Source organism: Somniosus microcephalus, unplaced genomic scaffold (assembly GCF_052327205.1).
Source record: "Somniosus microcephalus isolate GS21.2 unplaced genomic scaffold, FLI_Smic_1.0 unresolved_chr1, whole genome shotgun sequence".
NCBI classification, from domain to species: Eukaryota; Metazoa; Chordata; class Chondrichthyes; order Squaliformes; family Somniosidae; genus Somniosus; species Somniosus microcephalus.
The window spans coordinates 156,780,413-156,800,845 of record NW_028225179.1 but is presented as its reverse complement, the minus strand read 5'-3'; the positions used below and the strand labels follow the sequence as shown (position 1 = coordinate 156,800,845).

The 20,433-nt window shown below is 48.3% G+C and overlaps 1 protein-coding gene, 2 long non-coding RNA genes and 1 other non-coding gene across 4 annotated transcripts in view; 1 reads left to right on the top strand and 3 right to left on the bottom strand.

The window, feature by feature from the left end:
• Positions 1–1,535: 1,535 nt before the first annotated feature.
• Positions 1,536–3,636, bottom strand: LOC147096319 (uncharacterized). Its single transcript, XR_015074614.1, has 3 exons — positions 3,357–3,636; positions 1,933–1,978; positions 1,536–1,813 (listed from the first exon to the last, which is right to left on the bottom strand). It is a non-coding gene; the product is annotated as an uncharacterized LOC147096319 (long non-coding RNA).
• Positions 3,637–7,778: 4,142 nt separating this feature from the next.
• On the bottom strand, positions 7,779–7,851 carry trnav-uac (transfer RNA valine (anticodon UAC)). The gene has a single exon. It is a non-coding gene; the product is annotated as a tRNA-Val (tRNA).
• A 181-nt stretch (positions 7,852–8,032) lies between these two features.
• On the bottom strand, positions 8,033–15,412 carry LOC147096317 (uncharacterized). Its single transcript, XR_015074611.1, has 2 exons — positions 13,849–15,412; positions 8,033–8,320 (listed from the first exon to the last, which is right to left on the bottom strand). It is a non-coding gene; the product is annotated as an uncharacterized LOC147096317 (long non-coding RNA).
• Positions 15,413–16,626: 1,214 nt separating this feature from the next.
• The window catches only part of LOC147096315 (E3 ubiquitin-protein ligase TRIM11-like), a 39,483-nt gene continuing 35,676 nt past the window's right edge, over positions 16,627–20,433 (top strand). The window contains exon 1 of the mRNA XM_085973873.1: positions 16,627–17,057. Coding sequence (XP_085829999.1) covers positions 16,647–17,057 — 411 coding nt within the window. The 5' untranslated portion in view covers positions 16,627–16,646. The remainder of the gene's footprint in view (positions 17,058–20,433) is intronic.

The window sequence follows — 20,433 nt, the reverse complement described above, 5'->3', positions numbered from 1 at the left end:
TGAGCGGTTCCACAGATCCTTGAAGGCATCTCTTTGAGCCAGCCTCCAGGACGGCGCCTGGACCGACCGACTCCCGTGGGTCCTCCTCGGCCTGCACTCCACGGTTAAAGAAGACCTCCATGCATCGGCAGCAGAGCTCGTGTACGGCCAGCCGCTGCGCATACCCGGCGAGTTCCTGCCCACCGCCACGACACCTTGGTCAGCCGACCAGCAACGCCACGACTTCGCCTCACCGGCGCTACAGTTCACCCCGGTGCCCATTGCCCGGCACGGCGAATCCACCTCACACGTCCCGCTAAGCCTGCACCAGGCACGGTTCGTTTTCGCCCGGCACAATGCCCACCGCGGACCCCTTCAACCCCCGTACGACGGGCCCTACAACGTGCTACAGGCTGGGGACACATTTTTCGCCCTACAAGTGGGCGACAGGACTGAAAAAGTGTCGGTTGACTGACTCAAACCAGCACACTCGGAGCCCGGTGAGCAGGTCCCAATAGCTCGTCCACCACCACACGGCCGACCTGCCCTCAAGCCAGTACACCTGGCTGCTCCAAGCCCGGCCGTTCCACGTCCACTGGTGTCCTACAAGAGCCGCTCCGGCCGGCCCATCAGACCGCCGCACTGTCTCGTCCACACCTCCTAAGCGGATTCTGGGGGCAGCTGTGTGGCGGATCACCACCTAAATGGGCGCAATCCACTTTTCCGTCTGTGGACAATAAATCGGGCACCTTGCCTTTACGAAGCATGCTGCCTTTAAGGCATGACAAAGGAGCGGGCGTCGCCCTCAGTGTGTACACAAAAGCGCGGGCGTCGCCCTCATTCTGTTTTCGGGTTTAGCAGCGAGAAGAGCTGGGGCAGCCATCTCTCAAGAGAATGTTGTGGCGGATCGCCACCTAAATGGGCGCAATCCACTTTTCTGTCCGTGGACAATAAATCGGGCACCTTGCCTTTAAGAAGCATGCTGCCTTTAAGGCATGACAAAGGAGCGGGCGTCGCCCTCAGTGTGTACACAAAAGCGAGGGCGTCGCCCCATTCGGGCTTTGGGTTTAGCAGAGAGAAGAGCTGGGCCAGCCATCTCTCAAGAGAATGTAATAAAAAGCCATGTGTTCCTCAGATCTGTTCGGCCTCCATTCGTGTTCCGCGGCAGCCTCAACAATGTAATAAAAAGCCATGTGTTCCTCAGATCGGTTCGGCCTCCCTTCGTGTTCCGCGGCAGCCTCAACAGTAATTTACTTTTCTCATCTCATTTGGAATAAACCCGCTGGTTTAGCAAGTTTAAATGTAATGTTCCCGCCCGGGCATCTTTCGCGTGTAAAGCGAATGTGATAACCACTACACTATGGGAACTGCTATGTACACCCCTTCAACACAGGGGAACTGACCAGTGAACTCCCTCTGTGCTGATTGGTTGACCTTAAACAGCATCACTCAATATAAAGGATGAGCTCACAAAACCAGCCGCAGTGCAGTCTGGTCAACGACAGCCCTCCTTTCTTTATCACCAGAGGAAGAACAGACATGAACGGGAGTCAGACGCCACAACATTTAATTAGAGGCACAAATACGAGTAACACATACAGCATTTCACTAAAAAATTATTTCTCTTGATGTAAACGTTGACTGCATTGAATCTGAAAATGAGCACCGTGTGATATTTTGTTCAGTATTGATTCTATTCTCTGCGAGCAGTGACGGAGAGGTTTTCGTCGTGTAGCGGTTCTCACGTTCCTCTCATATACGCGACAAGTACCCGGTTCGATCCCTGGTGGAAAAGTTATATTCGCCAGCATTTTATGCTGTGCAGTGACCAATCCTGTTAATTAAAAACAAAAGTTGCCCCAGATTTCTGCTTCCATAAGCAATGAATATTTTAAACGAGGTTCCTAAAATACAATGTGCAAAATGAAATGTGGTTAACAGTTCATTACTTACAAAGGGCAACATGCGTTATTGAAGTGTGTTTCGCCTTTCTTTCATTCTGTAATTTAAGGTAACCGGTTATTTAATGGTGATTACAAAAGATTCAACTACAAGTCCAATAGTGGCGGCAAAACCAGTTTGTGATTTGTGGTTTGTGATTTGAACCGCGGACTTCTCGGAAATTTAAACAACCACCGAAGCGAAAATCGGACCCCGAGGACGCTGGTTCAAACCTAGCCGAGTGATGAGGTAACTATTGTATAACCATTTTCTGTATGTGTCTATTCTTAATGAGCGGTTAGGACGTTAATGTATCCGGGCTGCAGGAGGCCTCCCCAGGCGCAGCAGAGGAGTCTCGCCATTAGATCTCCGTGGAGACAGTATTTTCCCCTCCTCTCTTCCTCTTGTCTATATCCCTGTGCTTTTATTTTCGTATTTATTCCCCCTGTCTCAATTTCTTGAAATAACAAGGTGGGGACATTTTAAGAGACGCGATTTCTATGTTACTTATTGAAAGGACAGGCAGACGGACCGATTGAAACTGCAATTTGAATCCGGTCACTGACCCTGTGCTTTTATATTAATCTGTGTTGTTCTGCTTCCACATTCTCAAGGAGAAAGTTCCGAGCCTCAATTTTTAAATAAAATAAGTCCCACCTCTTCAAGGAGCGACACGCGAGCCGGAGATTCCCGAAATCAGCGCCAACATTCCCCAAATCCTCCTTACAGGACCGCAACCAAAACTGTGTCCTATATGGGAAATATCATTGAGAATCACTTCACTCACTGTAACGCTGCCATTTGAATGGCATAATTCGCCGGCCAATGCGTGTTTTATTTATACTGAACCAAACATGCAAATTATTCCAGTTTTCATATTTACTAAACTTGAATGGAGAAAAGGCAGTAAATTGCCTCCACCCACTTTCGAACCGTTAAATTTCCGTGTGTTAGCGGAATGCGATAAACACTAACCACCGGAAACTCTCCAGCACTCGGTGTATTGCATTGCAGCGACTCCATAGGAAGAGGAGGAGGTCATTCAGCACCTGGAGCCTGCTCCGTCATTCAATTAGATCAGGACTGGGCTGTATTTTCACTTCATTTACCCGCTTTGTTTCCGTAACCCTTAATACCATTTGCCAACGAAATTCTATCGACAGTAGCTCCAGTCTTGAGCCGAAACGCGCTCCTGTCCCGGATCCAGACAGAAAAGACTCCTTACTGACGGCCACCCTGCAGATTAATGGATTACATTTCTGAACTTCAGGGCATCAGAGATTCCAGGGATTAAAAGGGAACACAAGATGAAATGGGCCTCACTGTGGGTCAGTTTTCGCTCACTCAAAGGTATCTGATTAGTGAAGTGAAATAAAGAAAAATTAAAGAGTAAGAGAGAAGCCGCTGTAGCCCTATTGACAAGAGAATAATCTCACCAAACATCTCTCCCGCTTCCCAGTTCTAACCATGGGTAATTGACCTGAAAGGTTCACTCTGTATCTTTATCCACAGATACTGCCTGACCTCTTGATAATTTCCAGCATTTTCCGTTATTTCAAATTTACAGCATTTGCAGTAATTTTCTTTTGTCATTTGGAATAAACCCGCTGGTTGTTCATCCACAGCAAGATTTAAACATAATGTTCCTGCCCGGGCTCGAACCGGGGACCGTGATAACCACTACACTACGGGAACCGCTGTAGGCCGCCCTTCAACACCGGGGAACTGACCAGTGAACTCCCTCTGTGCTGATTGGTTCACCTTAAACAGCATCACACAATATAAAGGATGTGCTCACAAAACCAGCCGCAGTGCAGTCTGGTCAACGACAGCCCTCCTTTCTTTATCACCAGAGGAAGAACAGACATGAACGGGAGTCAGACGCCACAACATTTAATTAGAGGCACAAATACCAGTAACACATACTTCCACATCATTTCACGAAAACATTCTTCCACTTGATGTAAAGGTTGACTGCATTGAATCTGAAAATGAGCACCGTGTGATATTTTGTTCACTATTGATTCTATTCTCTGCGAGCAGTGACGCAGAGTTTTTCGTAGTGTAGCGGTTGTCACGTTCGCCTCAAACGCGACATAGTACCCGGTTCAGACTCCTGGCGGAAAAGTTACATTTGCCAGCATTTTATTTTTAAAGAAAGTTGCCTCAGATTTCTGCTTCCATAAGCAATGAATATTTTAAACGAGGTTCCTAAAATACAATGTGCAAAATGAAATGTGGTTAACAGTTCATTACTTACAAAGGGCAAAATGCGTTATTGAAGTGTGTTTCGCCTTTCTTTCATTCTGTAATTTAAGGTAACCGGTTATTTAATGCTGATTGCAAAAGATTCAACTGCAAGTCCAATAGTGGCGGCAAAACCAGCGCTGGTTTGTGATTTGAACCGCGGACTTCTCGGAAATTTAAACAACCACCGAAGCGAGAATCAGACCCCGAGGACGCAGGTTCAAACCTAGCCGAGTGATGAGGTAACTATTGTATAACCATTTTCTGTATGTGGCGATTCTTAATGAGCTGTTAGGACGTTAATGTATCCGGGCTGCAGGAGGCCACCCCAGGCGCAGCAGAGGAGTCTCGCCATTAGATCTCCGTGGAGACAGTATTTTCCCCTCCTCTCTTCCTCTTGTCTATATCCCTGTGCTTTTATTTTCCTATTTATTCCCCCTGTCTCAATTTCTTGAAATAACAAGGTGGGGACATTTTAAGAGACGTGATTTCTATGTTACTTATTGAAAGGACAGGCAGACGGACCGATTGAAACTGCAATTTGAATCCGGTCACTGACCCTGTGCTTTTCTATTAATCTGTGTTGTTCTGCTTCCACATTCTCAATGAGAAAGTTCCGAGCCTCAATTTTTAAATAAAGTAAGTCCCACCTCTTCAAGGAGCGACACGCGAGCCGGAGATTCCCTAAATCAGCGCCAACATTCTCCAAATCCTCCTTACAGGACCGCAACCAAAACTGTGTCCTATATGGGAAATATCATTGAGAATCACTTCACTCACTGTAACGCTGCCATTTGAATGGCATAATTCGCCGGCCAATGCGTATTTTATTTATACTGAACCAAACATGCAAATTAGTCCAGTTTCATATTTACTAAGCTTGAATGGAGAAAAGGCAGTAAATTGCCTCCACCCACTTTCGAACCGTTAAATTTTCGTGTGTTGGCGGAATGCGATAAACACTAACCACCGGAAACTCTCCACACTCGGTGTATTGCATTGCAGCGACTCCATAGGAACAGGAGGAGGCCATTCAGCCCCTCGAGCCTGTTGCACCATTCATAGAAACATAGAAGATAGGAGCAGGAGTAGGCCATTCGGCCCTTCGAGCCTGCTCCGACATTCAATGAGATCATGGCTGATCATCCAATTTCAGTACCTGCTTTCTCCCCATACCCCTGGATCCCTTTAGCCTTTAGAAATATATCCAACTCCTTCTTGAATATATTTACTGAATTGGCTTCTACTGCCTTCTGTGGTAGAGAATTCCACAGGTTCACCACTCTCTGGGAGAAGAAATTCCTCCTCATTTCAGTCCGAAATGGCCTACCACTTATCCTTGAACTGCAACCCCTGGTTCTGGACTCCCCGACCATCGGGAACATCCTTCCTGCATCTAGTCTGTCCAGTCCTGTCAGAATTTTATAAGTTTCAATGAGATCCCCTCTCATTCTTCTAAACTCCAGCGAGTACAAGCCCAATCGACCCAATCTTTCCTCATACGTCATTCCTGACATCCCAGGTATCAGCCTGGTGAATGTTCACTGAACTCCTTCCATGGCAAGAACATCCTTCCTCAGATAAGGCGACCAAAACTGCACACAATACTCAAGATGTGGTCTCACCAAGGCCCTGTACAACTGCAGCAAGACATCCTTGTTCCTGTACTCGAACCCTCTCGCTACGAAGGCCAACATGCCATTTGCCTTCTTAACCGCCTGCTGCAGCTGCATGCTTACCTTCAGCGACTGGTGCACAAGGACACCCAGGTCTCGTTACACTTCTCCTTCTCACAATCTATTGCCTTTCAGATAATAATCTGCCTTCCTGTTTTTGCCACCAAAGTGGATAACCTCACATTTATCCACGTTATATTGCACCTGCCATGCTTTTGCCCAATCACCCAACCTGTCCAAATCATCCTGGAGTTTCTCGGCATCCTCCTCACAGCACACACGCCCACCCAGCTTTGTGTAATCTGCAAATTTGGAGATGTTACATCTACTTCCCTTTTCTAGATCATTAATATATATTGTGAATAGCTGGGGTCCAAGGACCGATCCCTGCGCTACCCCACTAGTCACTGCCTGCCACTCAGAAAAAGACCCGTTTATTCCAACTCTTTGCTTTCTGTCTGCCAACCAATTCTCTATCCAATTCAATACTTTACCCCCAATCCCATGTGCCTTAACTTTACACGCTAATCTCTTATGCGGGACCTTATCAAAAGCCTTCTGAAAGTCCAAATACACCACATCCACTGGTTCTCCCTTATCTATTTTACCAGTTACATCCTCAAAAAATTCCAGCTGATTAGTCAAGCACAATTTACCTTTTGTAAATCCATGATGACTTTGTCCAATCCTGTCACTGTTTTCCAAGTGCTCTGCTATTACATCTTTTATAATGGACTCTAGCATTTTCCCCACTACCGATGTCAGGCTTACCGGTCTGTAATTCCACATTTTCTCTCTACCACCTTTTTTGAATAGTGGGGTAACATTAGCTACCCTCCAATCCATGGGTACTGTTCCAGATTCCATCGAATGTTGGAAGATGACCAGCAATGCATCTACTATTTCTAGGGCCACTTCCTTAAGTACCCTAGGATGTAGATTATCAGGCCCTGGGGATTTATCCGCCTTCAATCCCATCAATTTCCCTAACACCATTTCCCTACAAATACTGATTTCTTTCAGTTCCTCCCTTTCATCAGACCCTATGTTCCCCGACATCTCTGGGAGGTTACTTGTGTCCTCCTTTGTGAAGACAGAATCAAAATATGTATTTAATTGGTCTTCCATTTCTTTGTTCCCCATTATAAGTATCCCTGATTCTGACTGCAAGGGACCCATGCTTGACTTCACCAATCTTTTTCTCTTCACATATCTATAAAAGTTTTTACAGTCAGTTTTTATGTTCCCTGCAAGCTTACTCTCATATTCAATTTTCCCCTTCTTAATTAATCCCTTTGTCCTCCTTTGTTGAATCCTAAACTGCTCCCAATCCTCAGGTTTACTGCTTTTTCTGGCCAATTCAATTAGATCAGGACTGGTCTGTATCTTCACTCCATTTACCCGCTTTGTTTCTGTAACCCTTAATACCCTTTTCCACAAAATCTATCGACAGTAGCTCCAGTCTTGAGCCTAAACGCGCTCCTCTCCCGGATCCAGACAGAAAAGGCTTCTTACTGACGGCCACCCTGCAGATTAATGGATTACATTTCTGAACTTCAGGGCATCAGAGATTCCAGGGATTAAAAGGGAACACAAGATAAAATGGGCCTCACTGTGGGTCAGTTTTCGCTCACTCAAAGGTATCTGATTAGTGAAGTGAAATAAAGAACAATTAAAGAGTAAGAGAGAAGCCGCTGTAGCCCTATTGACAAGAGAATAATCTCACCAAACACCTCTCCCGCTTCCCAGTTCTAACGATGGGTAATTGACCTGAAAGGTTCACTCTGTATCTTTATCCAAAGATACTGCCTGACCTCTTGATAATTTCCAGCATCTTCCGTTTTTTGTTTCAGATTTACAGCATTTGCAGTAATTTTCTTTTGTCATTTGTAATAAACCCGCTGGTTGTTCATCCACAGCAAGATTTAAACATAATGTTCCCGCCCGGGCTCGAACCGGGGACCTTTCGCGTGTAAAGCGAACATGATAACCACTACACTACGGGAACCGCTGTAGGCCGACCTTGACACCGGGGAACTGACCCGTGAACTCCCTCTGTGCTGATTGGTTCACCTTAAACAGCGTCACTCAATATAAAGGATGAGCTCACAAAACCAGCCGCAGTGCAGTCTGGTCAACGACAGCCCTCCTTTCTTTATCACCAGAGGAAGAACAGACATGAACGGGAGTCAGACGCCACAACATTTAATTAGAGGCACAAATACCAGTAACACATACTTCCACATCATTTCACTGAAACATTCTTTCACTTGATGTAAACGTTGACTGCATTGAATCTAAAAATGAGCACCGTGTGATATTTTGTTCACTATTGATTCTATTCTCTGCGAGTAGCGACGCAGAGGTTTTCGTAGTGTAGCGGTGGTCACACTCGCCTCAGACGCGGCAAGAACTCGGTTCGATCCCGAGCGGAAAAGTTACTTTCGCCAGCAATTTATGCTGTACAGTGACCAATCCTGTTAATTAAAAAAAAGTTATTCCAGATTTCTGCTTCCATAAGCAATGAATATTTTAAACGAGGTTCCTAAAATACAATGTGCAAAATGAAATGTGGTTAACAGTTCATTACTTACAAAGGGCAAAATGCGTTATTGAAGTGTGTTTCGCCTTTCTTTCATTCTGTAATTTAAGGTAACCGGTTATTTAACGGTGATTGCAAAAGATTCAACTGCAAGTCCAATAGTGGCGGCAAAACCAGCGCTGGTTTGTGATTTGACACAAAGCGGGCCTTGTGGGAACACAGCACCGGCGGCAGTTACACTGGCGGCAGTGAGTCAGGAGCAGCCCGACCAGAGCGGGCCTGTGTGGGAACACAGCACCGGCGGCAGTTACACTGGCGGCAGTGAGTCAGGAGCAGCCCGACCAGAGCGGGCCTGTGTGGGAACACAGCACCGGTGGCAGTTTGAAACCGGCGGCAGTGAGTCAGGAGCAGCCCGACCAGAGCGGGCCTGTGTGGGAACACAGCACCGGTGGCAGTTTGAAACCGGCGGCAGTGAGTCAGGAGCAGCCCGACCAGAGCGGGCCTGTGTGGGAACACAGCACCGGCGGCAGTTACACCGGCGGCAGTGAGTCAGGAGCAGCCCGACCAGAGCGGGCCTGTGTGGGAACACAGCATCGGCGGCAGTTTGAAACCGGCGGCACTGAGTCAGGAGCAGCCCGACCAGAGCGGGCCTGTGTGGGAACACAGCACCGGCGGCAGTTACACCGGCGGCAGTGAGTCAGGAGCAGCCCGACCAGTTCAACAGCAGGGGAGAGAGGTCAAAAGTAATCAAAGTGTGACGTCACCAGGAAGCAGGTAAGTGATTGGTTGGTGAGTATTTGGTTGGTGAGTATTTCTCTTTTTTTTTAAACTTTAACTCTGGTTTATAGTTTCTAAGGTCTCTCTGGTGTAGCAGGGACTGTTGGTAAACCAGTTAACTGTAGTGTAATTAGTGCGATTGATTGATTTAATTTAAATTCAATTAATTAAAGGGTAAGTCATGGCAGGACAGCCGGGCCCCGTGATCTGCTCCTCCTGCGATATGTGGGAACTCAGGGACACTTCCTGTGTCCCTGACAACTACATGTGCAGGAAGTGCATCCAGCTGCAGCTACTGACAGACCGCATTGCGGCGCTGGAGCTGTGATTGGACACATACTGGAGCATTCACGATGCTCAGGACATCGTGAATAGCACATTTATGGAGTTGGACACACCGCAGGTAGAGGTTGGACAGGAAGAAAGGGAACGGGTGACCAACAGGCAGAGTACTAGGCGCAGGCAGGTAGCGCAGGGGTCCCATGTGGCCATCCCCCTCTCCAACAGATACACCACTTTGAGTACTGTTGGGGGGGATGGCTTATCAGAGGAAGGCAGCAGCAGCCAACTTCCTGGCACCAGGGGTGGCTCTGCTGCACAGAATGGGAGGAAAAAGAGGGGTAGAGCTATAGTAATAGGGGATTCAATTGTAAGGGGAATAGATAGGCGTTTCTGCGGCCGCAAACGAGACTCCAGGATGGTGTGTTGCCTCCCTGGTGCAAGGGTCAAGGATGTCTCCGAGCGACTCCAGAACATCTTGGAAGGGGAGGGTGAACAGCCAGTTGTCGTGGTGCATATAGGCACCAACGATATAGGTAAAAAGCGTGATGAGGTCCTAAAAGCGGAGTATAGGGAGTTAGGAGATAAATTAAAAAACAGGACCTCAAAGGTAGTAATCTCAGGATTGCTACCAGTGCCATGTGCTAGTCAGAGTAGAAATAGAAGGATACTTCAGATGAATATGTGGCTAGAGGAATGGTGCCAGGGAGAGGGATTCAAGTTCCTGGGACATTGGAACCGGTTCTGTGGGAGGTGGGACCAGTTCAAACCGGACGGTTTGCACCTGGGCAGGGCTGGAACCAATGTCCTAGGGGGAGTGTTTGCTAGTGCTGTGGGGGAGGGTTTAAACTAAAATGGCAGGGGGTTGGGAACCTGAGCAGGGAGACAGAGGAAAGGGAAACAAGGATAAAAGCAAAAGAAAGGAAGGAGAAAAACAAAAGTGGCAGTCAGAGAAATCAACGGTTTAAATCAAACATGGCCACAGTAAATAATAATTCTAGTAGGTCTAAGAGCGTTAAAAAAACAAGCCTGAAGGCTTTGTGTCTTAATGCGAAGAGCATTTGTAATAAGGTGGATGAATTGGCTGCGCAAATAGAAGTAAACAAATACGATTTGGTTGGGATTATGGAAACGTGGCTCAAGGAAGGCCAGGACTGGGAACTCAACATCCAGGGGTATTCGATATTCAGGAAAGATAGGCAAAAAGGAAAGGGAGGTGGGGTAGCATTACTGGTTAAAGGGATTAACACAATTGTAATGAAGGATATTAGCTCTGATGAGGTGGAATCTGTATGGGTAGAATTGAGAAATACTAAGGGGAAATAAACGTTAGTGGGCGTGGTTTATAGACCTCCAAACAGTAAGGCGGAGGTTGGGGATGGCATTAAAAGAGAAATTAAAGAAACGTGCAATAAGGGCACAGCAGTCATCAGGGGTGACTTTAATCTACATGTAGATTGGGCCAACCAAATGAGTAACAATACTGTGGAGGAGGAATTCCTGGAGTGTTTACAGGATGGTTTCCTGGACCAATATGTCGAGGAACCAACCAGAGATCAGGCCATCTTAGACTGGGTATTATGTAACGAGAAAGGATTAATTAGCAATCTTGTTGTAAGAGGCCCCTTGGTTCGGAGCGATCATAATATGATGGAATTCTTCATTCAGATGGAGAATGAAGTAGTTGACGCGGAGACTAGGGTCCTCAATTTAAATAAAGGAAACTATGATGGTCTGAGAAGCGAGTTGGGCAGTATTGATTGGGGAATGGCACTCAAAGGGTTGACGGTGGATAGGCAATGGCAAACATTCAAAGACCGAATGGATGAACTACAGAATTTGTTCATCCCAGTTTGGCATAAAAATAAAACAAAAAAGGTGACCCAACCGTGGCTAACAAGGGAAATTAGGGATAGCATAAGGTCCAAGGAGAGGGCATATAAATTGGCCAGAAAAAGCAATAATCCTGAGGATTGGGAGCAGTTTAGGATTCAACAAAGGAGGACAAAGGGATTAATTAAGAAAGGGAAAATAGAATATGAGAGTAAGCTTGCAGAGAACATAAAAACTGACTGTAAAAGCTTTTATAGATATGTGAAGAGAAAAAGATTGGTGAAGTCAAGCATAGGTCCCTTGCAGTCAGAATCGGGGGAATTTATAATGGGGAACAAAGAAATGGCTGAGCAACTAAATACATATTTTGGTTCTGTCTTCACAAAGGAGGACACAAATAACCTCCCAGAGATGCCGGGGATCATAGGGTCTGATGAAAGGGTGGAACTGAAAGAAATCAGTATTTGTAGGGAAATGGTGTTAGGAAAATTGATGGGACTGAAGGCCGATAAATCCCCAGGACCTGATAATCTGCATCCCAGGGTACTTAAGGAAGTGGCCCTAGAAATAGTAGATGCATTGCTGGTCATATTCCAGAACTCGATAGACACTGGAACGGTACCCATGGATTGGCGGGTAGCTAATGTTACCCCACTATTCAAAAAAGGTGGTAGAGAAAAGGCGGGGAATTATAGCTTGACATCGGTAGTGGGGAAAATGCTAGAGTCCATTATAAAAGATGTAATAGCAGAGCACTTGGAAAGCAGTGACTGGATCGGACAAAGTCAACATGGATTTACAAAAGGTAAATCATGCTTGACTAATCTACTGGAATTTTTTGAGGATGTAACTGGTAAAATAGATAAGGGAGAACCAGTGGATGTGGTGTATTTGGACTTTCAGAAGGCTTTCGATAAGTTCCCGCATAAGAGATTAGCGTGCAAAATTAAGGCACATGGGATTGGGGGCAAGGTATTGACTTGGATAGAGAACTGGTTGGCGGACAGAAAGCAAAGAGTTGGAATAAACGGGTCGTTTTCCGAGTGGCAGGCAGTGACTAGTGGGGTACCGCAAGGATCGGTCCTAGGACCCCAGCTGTTCACAATATATATTAATGATCTGGACGAGGGAATTGGATGTAATATCTCCAAATTTGCAGACGACACAAAGCTGGGTGGGAGGGTATGCAGTGAGGAGGATGTTGTGAAACTCCAGCACGATTTGGACAGGTTGGGTGATTGGGCAGAAACATGGCAAATGCACTATAATGTGGATAAATGTGAGGTTATCCACTTTGGTGGCAAAAACAGGAAGGCAGATTATTATTTGAATGGTAATAAATTGGGAGAAGGGGAAGTGCAAAGAGACCTGGGTGTTCTTGTACACCAGTCGCTGAAGGTAAGCATGCAGGTGCAGCAGGCGGTTAAGAAGGCAAATGGTAGTTTGGCCTTCGTAGCAAGAGGGTTCGAGGACAAGAACAAGGATGTCTTGCTGCAGTTGTACAGGGCCTTGGTGAGACCACACCTTGAGTATTGTGTGCAGTTTTGGTCGCCTTACTTGAGGAAGGACGTTCTTGCCATGGAAGGAGTGCAGCGAAGATTCACCAGGCTGATACCTGGGATGGCAGGAATGACGTATGAGGAGAGATTGTGTCGATTGGGCTTATACTCACTGGAGTTTAGAAGATTGAGAGGGGATCTCATCGAAACCTATAAAATTCTGTCAGGCCTGGACAGACTAGATGCAGGAAGGATGTTTCTGATGGCCGGGGAGTCCAGAACCAGGGGTCATAGTCTAAGGATAAGGGGTAAGCCATTTAGGACTGAAATGAGGAGGAATTTCTTCACCCAGAGAGTGGTGAACCTGTGGAATTCTCTACCACAGAGGGCGGTGGAGGCCAGTTCATTAAGTATATTCAAGAAAGAGTTGGATATATTTCTTAAGGCTAAAGGGATCAAGGGATATGGGGAGAAGGCAGGGACAGGGTACTGAATTTGGATGATCAGCCATGATCTCATTGAATGGCGGAGCAGGCTCGAAGGGCCGAATGGCCTACTCCTGCTCCTATCTTCTATGTTTCTATGTATTGTGTGTCTGCTGTTGTTGTTCAGTGTGGGAGTGCAGCTGTTCAGTTGGGCTCTGTATTGTCTTATCTCTAGCCTCTGGCTGCTGGGCTAATGGTGCTATCTCTCCCCTATGGCTCTCTTTGATTTTCTGCAGCCCTTTCACCTGATTCCCAAGTAAATTCAGCTCTCTCCTGTGTCTCTCCCTCTCTTGCTTTTGTTCATGTTTCAGTTTAAGGACCTCCTCTCTAAGTTTAACCAGCTCTGTCTGCAACTGGTTAAATTTATCCTTTAGTTGTATCTGGCTGTGGGATCCCAGGGTGTGTGTCCGGTTGGAGCTGGAGGGCTCACTCACTTCCTGGCTAGGCTGCTCTTCTCTTGGTGAGCTGGAAGTGGTAGGGGGAGTATGTGTGGCTTCCTCCCTGGTAATTACGCTGGGGTTGGTCAACTGTACCATGTGGCTGTGGTGCCCCGGGGTGAGTGTCTGGTTAGAACTGTGTGGCTCGCTCACCTCCTGACCAGGCTGATTTACTCCTGGTGAGTTGTAAATGGTGGGGGGAGTGTGTGTCGCTTTTTCCCTGTTAGCCACTCTGGGGCTGTTCCTTCCCCTCTCAGTTATTTCTTTCAGTGTCTTGAAGGCTGTTTCAAAGTCGTCGAGGTTGCCTTGCACCAATATTGTTCCATCACTGTACATGTTGACAGTCGTGGTTGCATTATCAGGGTCCCCTGATTTCTTAATTTTCAGTTTGGACCCATTAGCAGTTCTTTCATGCTTTACCCTGGTATAGTGTGATTTTATTGCTCTGATCCAAGCCGCTGACTGATCTGAGTAAAAAATGAGATTACACTTTTTCCCACTGCTGTACCAGTCAGCAAAAAGAGTTTCTGGTTTTGCTCTCAGCTGCTGTTGCTTGAGCGATTTTTTAGCATTTTTTTTGGTGTTGAGGGGGAATCTGGAAGAGGTTGCTCTCAGCGCGCCTCGGGAGCTGCTGTGGCTCCTCTGATTCACTCATTTTTAGTAGTGTAGAGGTAGAAAATATTGTTGACCTTAGAGTAAGCTTTTCTGGGGCCCCGGGTTTGGTGTTTCCCTCACCCGGCTCGCAAACTTTCCCAGGCCCTGGACTCGCTCGCTCTCCAGGCCCTCCCCAGGCCCCGTACTCACTGTCCTGGTCTGCGTCTGGGATTTGCTGTTTCCCGGCTGCTCCCCTCCCCCTCAGCGGTCTCTGGGCCTCTGTTTTGGGCCGGCTCCTCGGGCCTTTCCCTGGCTTCAGGCTCCCTCCCCAGGACCCGTACTCACTGTCTGCGTCTGGGAGCCGCTGCCTCACGGTGCCTTCGGGCTGCTCCCCTCTCCCTCAGAGGTCTCCAGGCCCCTGTCTCGGCCCGGCTCCTCTGGCCTTTCCCTGGTTTACGGTCCCGTGCGGCCGCCGCTCAGGACTCGTGCTCCGGCTGTTGTTCTGGCCCCGTGCGGCCTCCGCTCAGGACTCGCGCTCCGGCTGTTGTTCTGGCCCCGTGCGGCCTCCTCTCAGGACTCGCGCTCCGGCTGTTGTTCTGGCCCCGTGCGGCCTCTGTTCAGGACTCGCGCTCTGGCTGTTGTTCTGGCCCCGTGCGGCCTCCGCTCAGGACTCGCGCTCCGGCTGTTGTTCTGGCCCCGTGCGGCCTCCTCTCAGGACTCGCGCTCCGGCTGTTGTTCTGGCCCCGTGCGGCCTCTGTTCAGGACTCGCGCTCCGGCTGTTGTTCTGGCCCCGTGCGGCCTCCGCTCAGGACTCGCGCTCCGGCTGTTGTTCTGGCCCCGTGCGGCCTCCGCTCAGGACTCGCGCTCCGGCTGTTGTTCTGGCCCCGTGCGGCCTCTGTTCAGGACTCGCGCTCCGGCTGTTGTTCTGGCCCCGTGCGGCCTCCGCTCAGGACTCGCGCTCCGGCTGTTGTTCTGGCCCCGTGCGGCCTCCGCTCAGGACTCGCGCTCCAGCTGTTGTTCTGGCCCCGTGCGGCCTCCGCTCAGGACTCGCGCTCCGGCTGTTGTCCTGGCCCCGTGCAGCCTCTGCTCAGGACTCGCGCTCCGGCTGTTGTTCTGGCCCCGTGCGGCCTCCGCTCAGGACTCGCGCTCCGGCTGTTGTCCTGGCCCCGTGCAGCCTCTGCTCAGGACTCGCGCTCCGGCTGTTGTTCTGGCCCCGTGCGGCCTCCGCTCAGGACTCGCGCTCCGGCTGTTGTCCTGGCCCCGTGCGGCCTCCGCTCAGGACTCGCGCTCCGGCTGTTGTCCTGGCCCCGTGCGGCCTCCGCTCAGGACTCGCGCTCCGGCTGTTGTTCTGGCCCCGTGCGGCCGCTGGTCAGACTCTTCCTTGGTGTGTATATTCTTCTCCTTCTTCTGTCTTTTTGCTTTGGCTTATCTTTCTGTTTTCTGCTTTCCTCTGGTTTTTTTTTCTCTTTCGGGTCCCGTCTTTCGCGCTGTTTTTTTTTGGCGGTCTTTTTCTTGTTTTCTTTCTTCTCCGCCGACTCCCCCTCCTTCGGCCAATCGGCTTCCCCGGGAGAGCCCCGCCCCGAAAACCCGCCCCCTCACTCTGAGTCACAGGCGCACTGGCCAATCCGCTTCCCGCGGAAGAAACCCGCCCCGGGAACCCGCCCCCTCACTCTGAGTGACAGGCGCTCCGGCCAATCTGCTTTCCCCGGGAGAACCCCCGCCCCCCCACTCTGAGTGACAGGCGCTCCGGCCAATCCGCTTCCCCCGGGAGAAACCCGCCCCGGGAACCCGCCCCCTCACTCTGAGTGACAGGCGCACTGGCCAATCCGCTTCCCGCGGAAGAAACCCGCCCCGGGAACACGCCCCCTCACTCTGAGTGACAGGCGCTCCGGCTAATCTGCTTTCCCCGGGAGAACCCCGCCCCCCCACTCTGAGTGACAGGCGCTCCGGCCAATCCGCTTCCCCCGGGAGAAACCCGCCCCGGGAACCCGCCCCCTCACTCTGAGTGACAGTCGGTCCGGCCAATCCGCTTCCCCCGCGAGAGCCCCGCCCCGGAAACCTGCCCGCTCACTCTGATTGACAGTCGCTCCGGCCAATCGGCTTCCCCCGGGAGGAACCCGCCCTGAAAACCCGCCCCCTCACTGTGAGTGACAGGCGCTCCGGCCATTCCGCTTCCCCCGGCCGAGCCCCGCCCCGGAATCCCTCCCACTCACTCTGATTGACAGTCGCTCCGGCCAATCGGCTTCCCCCGGCAGAGCCCCGCCCCGGAATCCCTCCCCCTCACTGTGAGTGACAGGCGCTCCGGCCAATCCGCTTCCCCCGGGAGCAGGTTCAACCAGGAAGTACTGAAACTGAACATGGCCTCCAGACAGCAGTCGGAGGGTTGGGCCGCGGATTTAAACTGTCCCATTTGTCTGGATTTCTTTACCGACCCGGTAATACTGGAGTGTGGCCACAACTTCTGCCGCTCTTGTATCACACGGTGCTGGGCGAAGAAGCGGCGAAACGCCTGCCCGGAATGTCGAGAGGAGTTTCCGGGAAGAAACCTCAGGGTAAATCCGACCTTAGCGAGCCTGGCCGAGAAAGCTCGAAAATTAAAGCTGAATCCGAAAGAGAAGGAAAAGAAACTTCACTGTGCGGTACATGAGGAAGAACTGAAGCTGTTTTGTGAAACTGACATGAAACTGATCTGTGTGATTTGTAGAGTTTTGGCGGAGCACAGAGAGCACCGGTCCAAGCCCATTGAAGAAGCTGTTGGAATATACAAGGTAAGAAAGAATGATTAGAAACATAGAAACATAGAAGATAGGAGCAGGAGTAGGCCATTCGGCCCCTCGAGCCTGCTCCGCCATTCAATGAGATCATGGCTGATCTGATCCTATCCGCCAATCCACTATCACAGGACCATCTCCTGCATCTAACAGAATTAGACACACGAAATAGGAGCAGGATCAGGCTATACGGCCCCTGGGCCCACTCCGCTACCCACAGGGCCATGACCGATCCGAACCTAGACTCATGTCCAAATTCCTGCCCGCTCCCCGTAACCCTTAATTCCCTTTACTTCTAGGAAACTGTCTATTTCTGTTTTAAATTTATGTAATGATGTCGCTTCTACAGCTTTTTGGGGCAGCATATTCCATGGACCTACCACCCTCTGAGTGAAGTAGTTCCTCCTCATCTCAGTTTTGAAAGAGCAGCCCCTTATTCTAAGACTATGCCCCCTCGTTCTAGTTTCACCCATCATCGGGAACATCTTCCCTGCATCCACCCGATCCAACCCCTTCACAATCTGATATGTTTCAATAAGATCGCCTCTCATTCTTCTGAACTCCAATGAGTAGAGTCCCAATCTACTCAACCTCTCCTCATATGTCCATCCCCTCATCCCCGGGATTAACCGAGTGAACCTTCTTTGTACTGACTCGAGAGCAAGTATGTCCTTTCTTAAGTATGGACACCAAAACTGTACGCAGTATTCCAGGTACGGTCTCACCAATACCTTGTACAACTGAAGCAATACCTCCCTATTTTTATATTCTATCCCCCTAGCAATGAAAGCCAACATTCCATTGGCCTTCTTAATCACTTGCTGCACCTGCATACTAACCTTTTGAGTTTCGTGCACCAGGACCCCCAGATCCCTTTGTACTTCAGTACTTTCCAGTTTCTTGCCATTAAGATAATAACTTGCTCTATGATTTTTCCTGCCAAAGTGCATAACCTCACACTTTCCAGTATTGTATTCCATCTGCCAAATCTCTGCCCACTTACTTAGCCTGTCTATGTCCCCTTGAAGGTTTTTTATGTCCTCCTCACTCACTACTTTCCCCCCCATCTTAGTATCATCTGCAAACTTTGATATGTTACACTCGGTCCCCTCCTCCAAATCGTTAATATAGATTGTAAAGAGTTGGGGACCCAGCACTGACCCCTGTGGAACACCACTAGTTACTGATTGCCAGTCTGAGAATGAACCATTTATCCCAACTCTCTGCCTTCTGTTAGATAGCCAATCCTCTATCCATGCCAGAATATTACCCCCAATCCTGTGATTTTTTTATCTGAAGCAATAATCTTTTGTGTGGCACCTTGTCAAATGCCTTTTGGAAGTCTAAATACACTACGTCCACTGGTTCCCCTTTATCCACCCTATATGTTACTTCCTCAAAGAGCTCCAGTAAATTTGTCAAACATGACTTCCTCTTCATAAAACCATGCTGACTTTGTCCTATTAAATTATGATTATCCAAATGTCCTGTTACTGTCTCCTTAATAATGGACTCCAAAATTTTACCTACCACAGATGTTAGGCTAACCGGTCTATAGTTTCCAGCCGTCTGTCTACTGCCCTTTTTAAATAAGGGTGTTACATTAGCAGTTTTCCAGTCTGCCGGGACCATTGCTGAGTCCAGGGAGTTTTGGAAGATTATTACCAATGCATCCACAATCCCTACCGCCACTTCCCTCAAGACCCCCCCCCCCCTTTAGCCCCCTGTTTGTCCAATGTTGGGATATTCTTAGTGTCTTCTACTGTAAAGACTGATATAAAATATTCATTCAGTGTTTTTGCCGTCTCCATATTTCCCACCATTAATTTCCCGGTCTCATCCTCTAAGGGACCAACATTTACTTTAGCCACCCTTTTTCTTTTTATATAACTATAAAAACTCTTACTATCTGTTTTTATATTTTTTGCTAATTTACTTTCATAATCTAGCTTCCCTTTCTTAATCAATCTTTTTGTTATTTTTTGCTGTCTTTTAAAGTTTTCCCAATCCTGTATCCTCCCACTAGATTTGGCTACCTTATATGCCCTTGTTTTTAGTTGCATACTATCCTTAATTTCTTTACTTAGCCACGGATGGCTGTCTTTTCTTTTACACCCTTTTCTTCTCAGTGGAATATATATTTTTTGGAAGTTGTAAAATAACTCCTTAAATGTACCCCACTGATCATGTATCGTTTTACCCTTTTAATCTATTTTCCCAATCCACTCTACTCAATTCCGCTCTCATACCTTCATCGTCTCCTTTATTCAAGCTTAGCATGCTTGTTTGAGATCCAACCTTCTCACCCTCTAATTGAATATGGAATTCAACCATGTTATGGTCACTCGTTCCAAGGGGATCCTTTACTAGTACATTTTTAATTAATCCTGTCTCGTTACACAGGACCAGATCTAAGGTTGCTTGCCCCCTGGTCGGTTCAGTTACATACTGCTCAAGAAACCCATCCCTAATACACTCAATGAACTCATCCTCAAGGCAGCCCTGCCCAATTTGATTTGTCCAATTAATATGACAGTTAAAATCCCCCATAATTATAGATGTTCCCTTATTACAAGCCTCAACTATTTCCTGATTGATACTCCGTCCAACAGAGTTGCCACAGTTCAGAGGCCTATAGACTACGCCCACTAGTGGTTTTTTTCCCCTTATTATTCCTTACCTCCACCCAAACTGTTTCATTGTCCTGATCTTTTGACCCAATATCCTTTCTCTGTATTTGTGATTCCTTCCTTTATTAACATAGCCACCCCACCTCCCCTTCCTTCCTGCCTGTCCTTCCTGATCGTTAAATAACCTGGTATGTTTAATTCCCAGGCATTGTCACCCTGCAGCCATGTTTCTGTAATGGCCACAAGATCATACCCATATGTAGTTATTTGTGCCATTAACTCATCTATTTTGTTACGAATGCTACGTGCATTCAGATAGAGAACTTTCAAAGATGTTTTGTGACACTTGGTTGCTGCTTTTGCCCTTTTTATTACTTTACCTTTTACTCCATACCTTCTGCCCCTTCCTGACATGCTCTGGTTTTTAATATCCCCACTGCTACCTAAGTCTATGACCTTCTCTGTTGTCATTTGTATTATTTGCTCTCTAGGAACCTCCCCCGCCCCCCCCCCCCCCCCCCACTACTAGTTAGTTTAAAGCCCTCTCTACAGCCCTAGTTATATGATCCGCCAGGACTCTAGTCCCAGCACTGGCCAAGTGAAGCCCGTCCCAACGGAACAGCTCCCTCCTGCCCCAGTACTGGTGCCAGTGTCCCAGGAAGCAAAGCCCATTTCTCCCACACCAGTCTTTGAGCCATAATTTGTCCTAGCCAAATTCGCTCGTGGCTCAGGTAATAATCCAG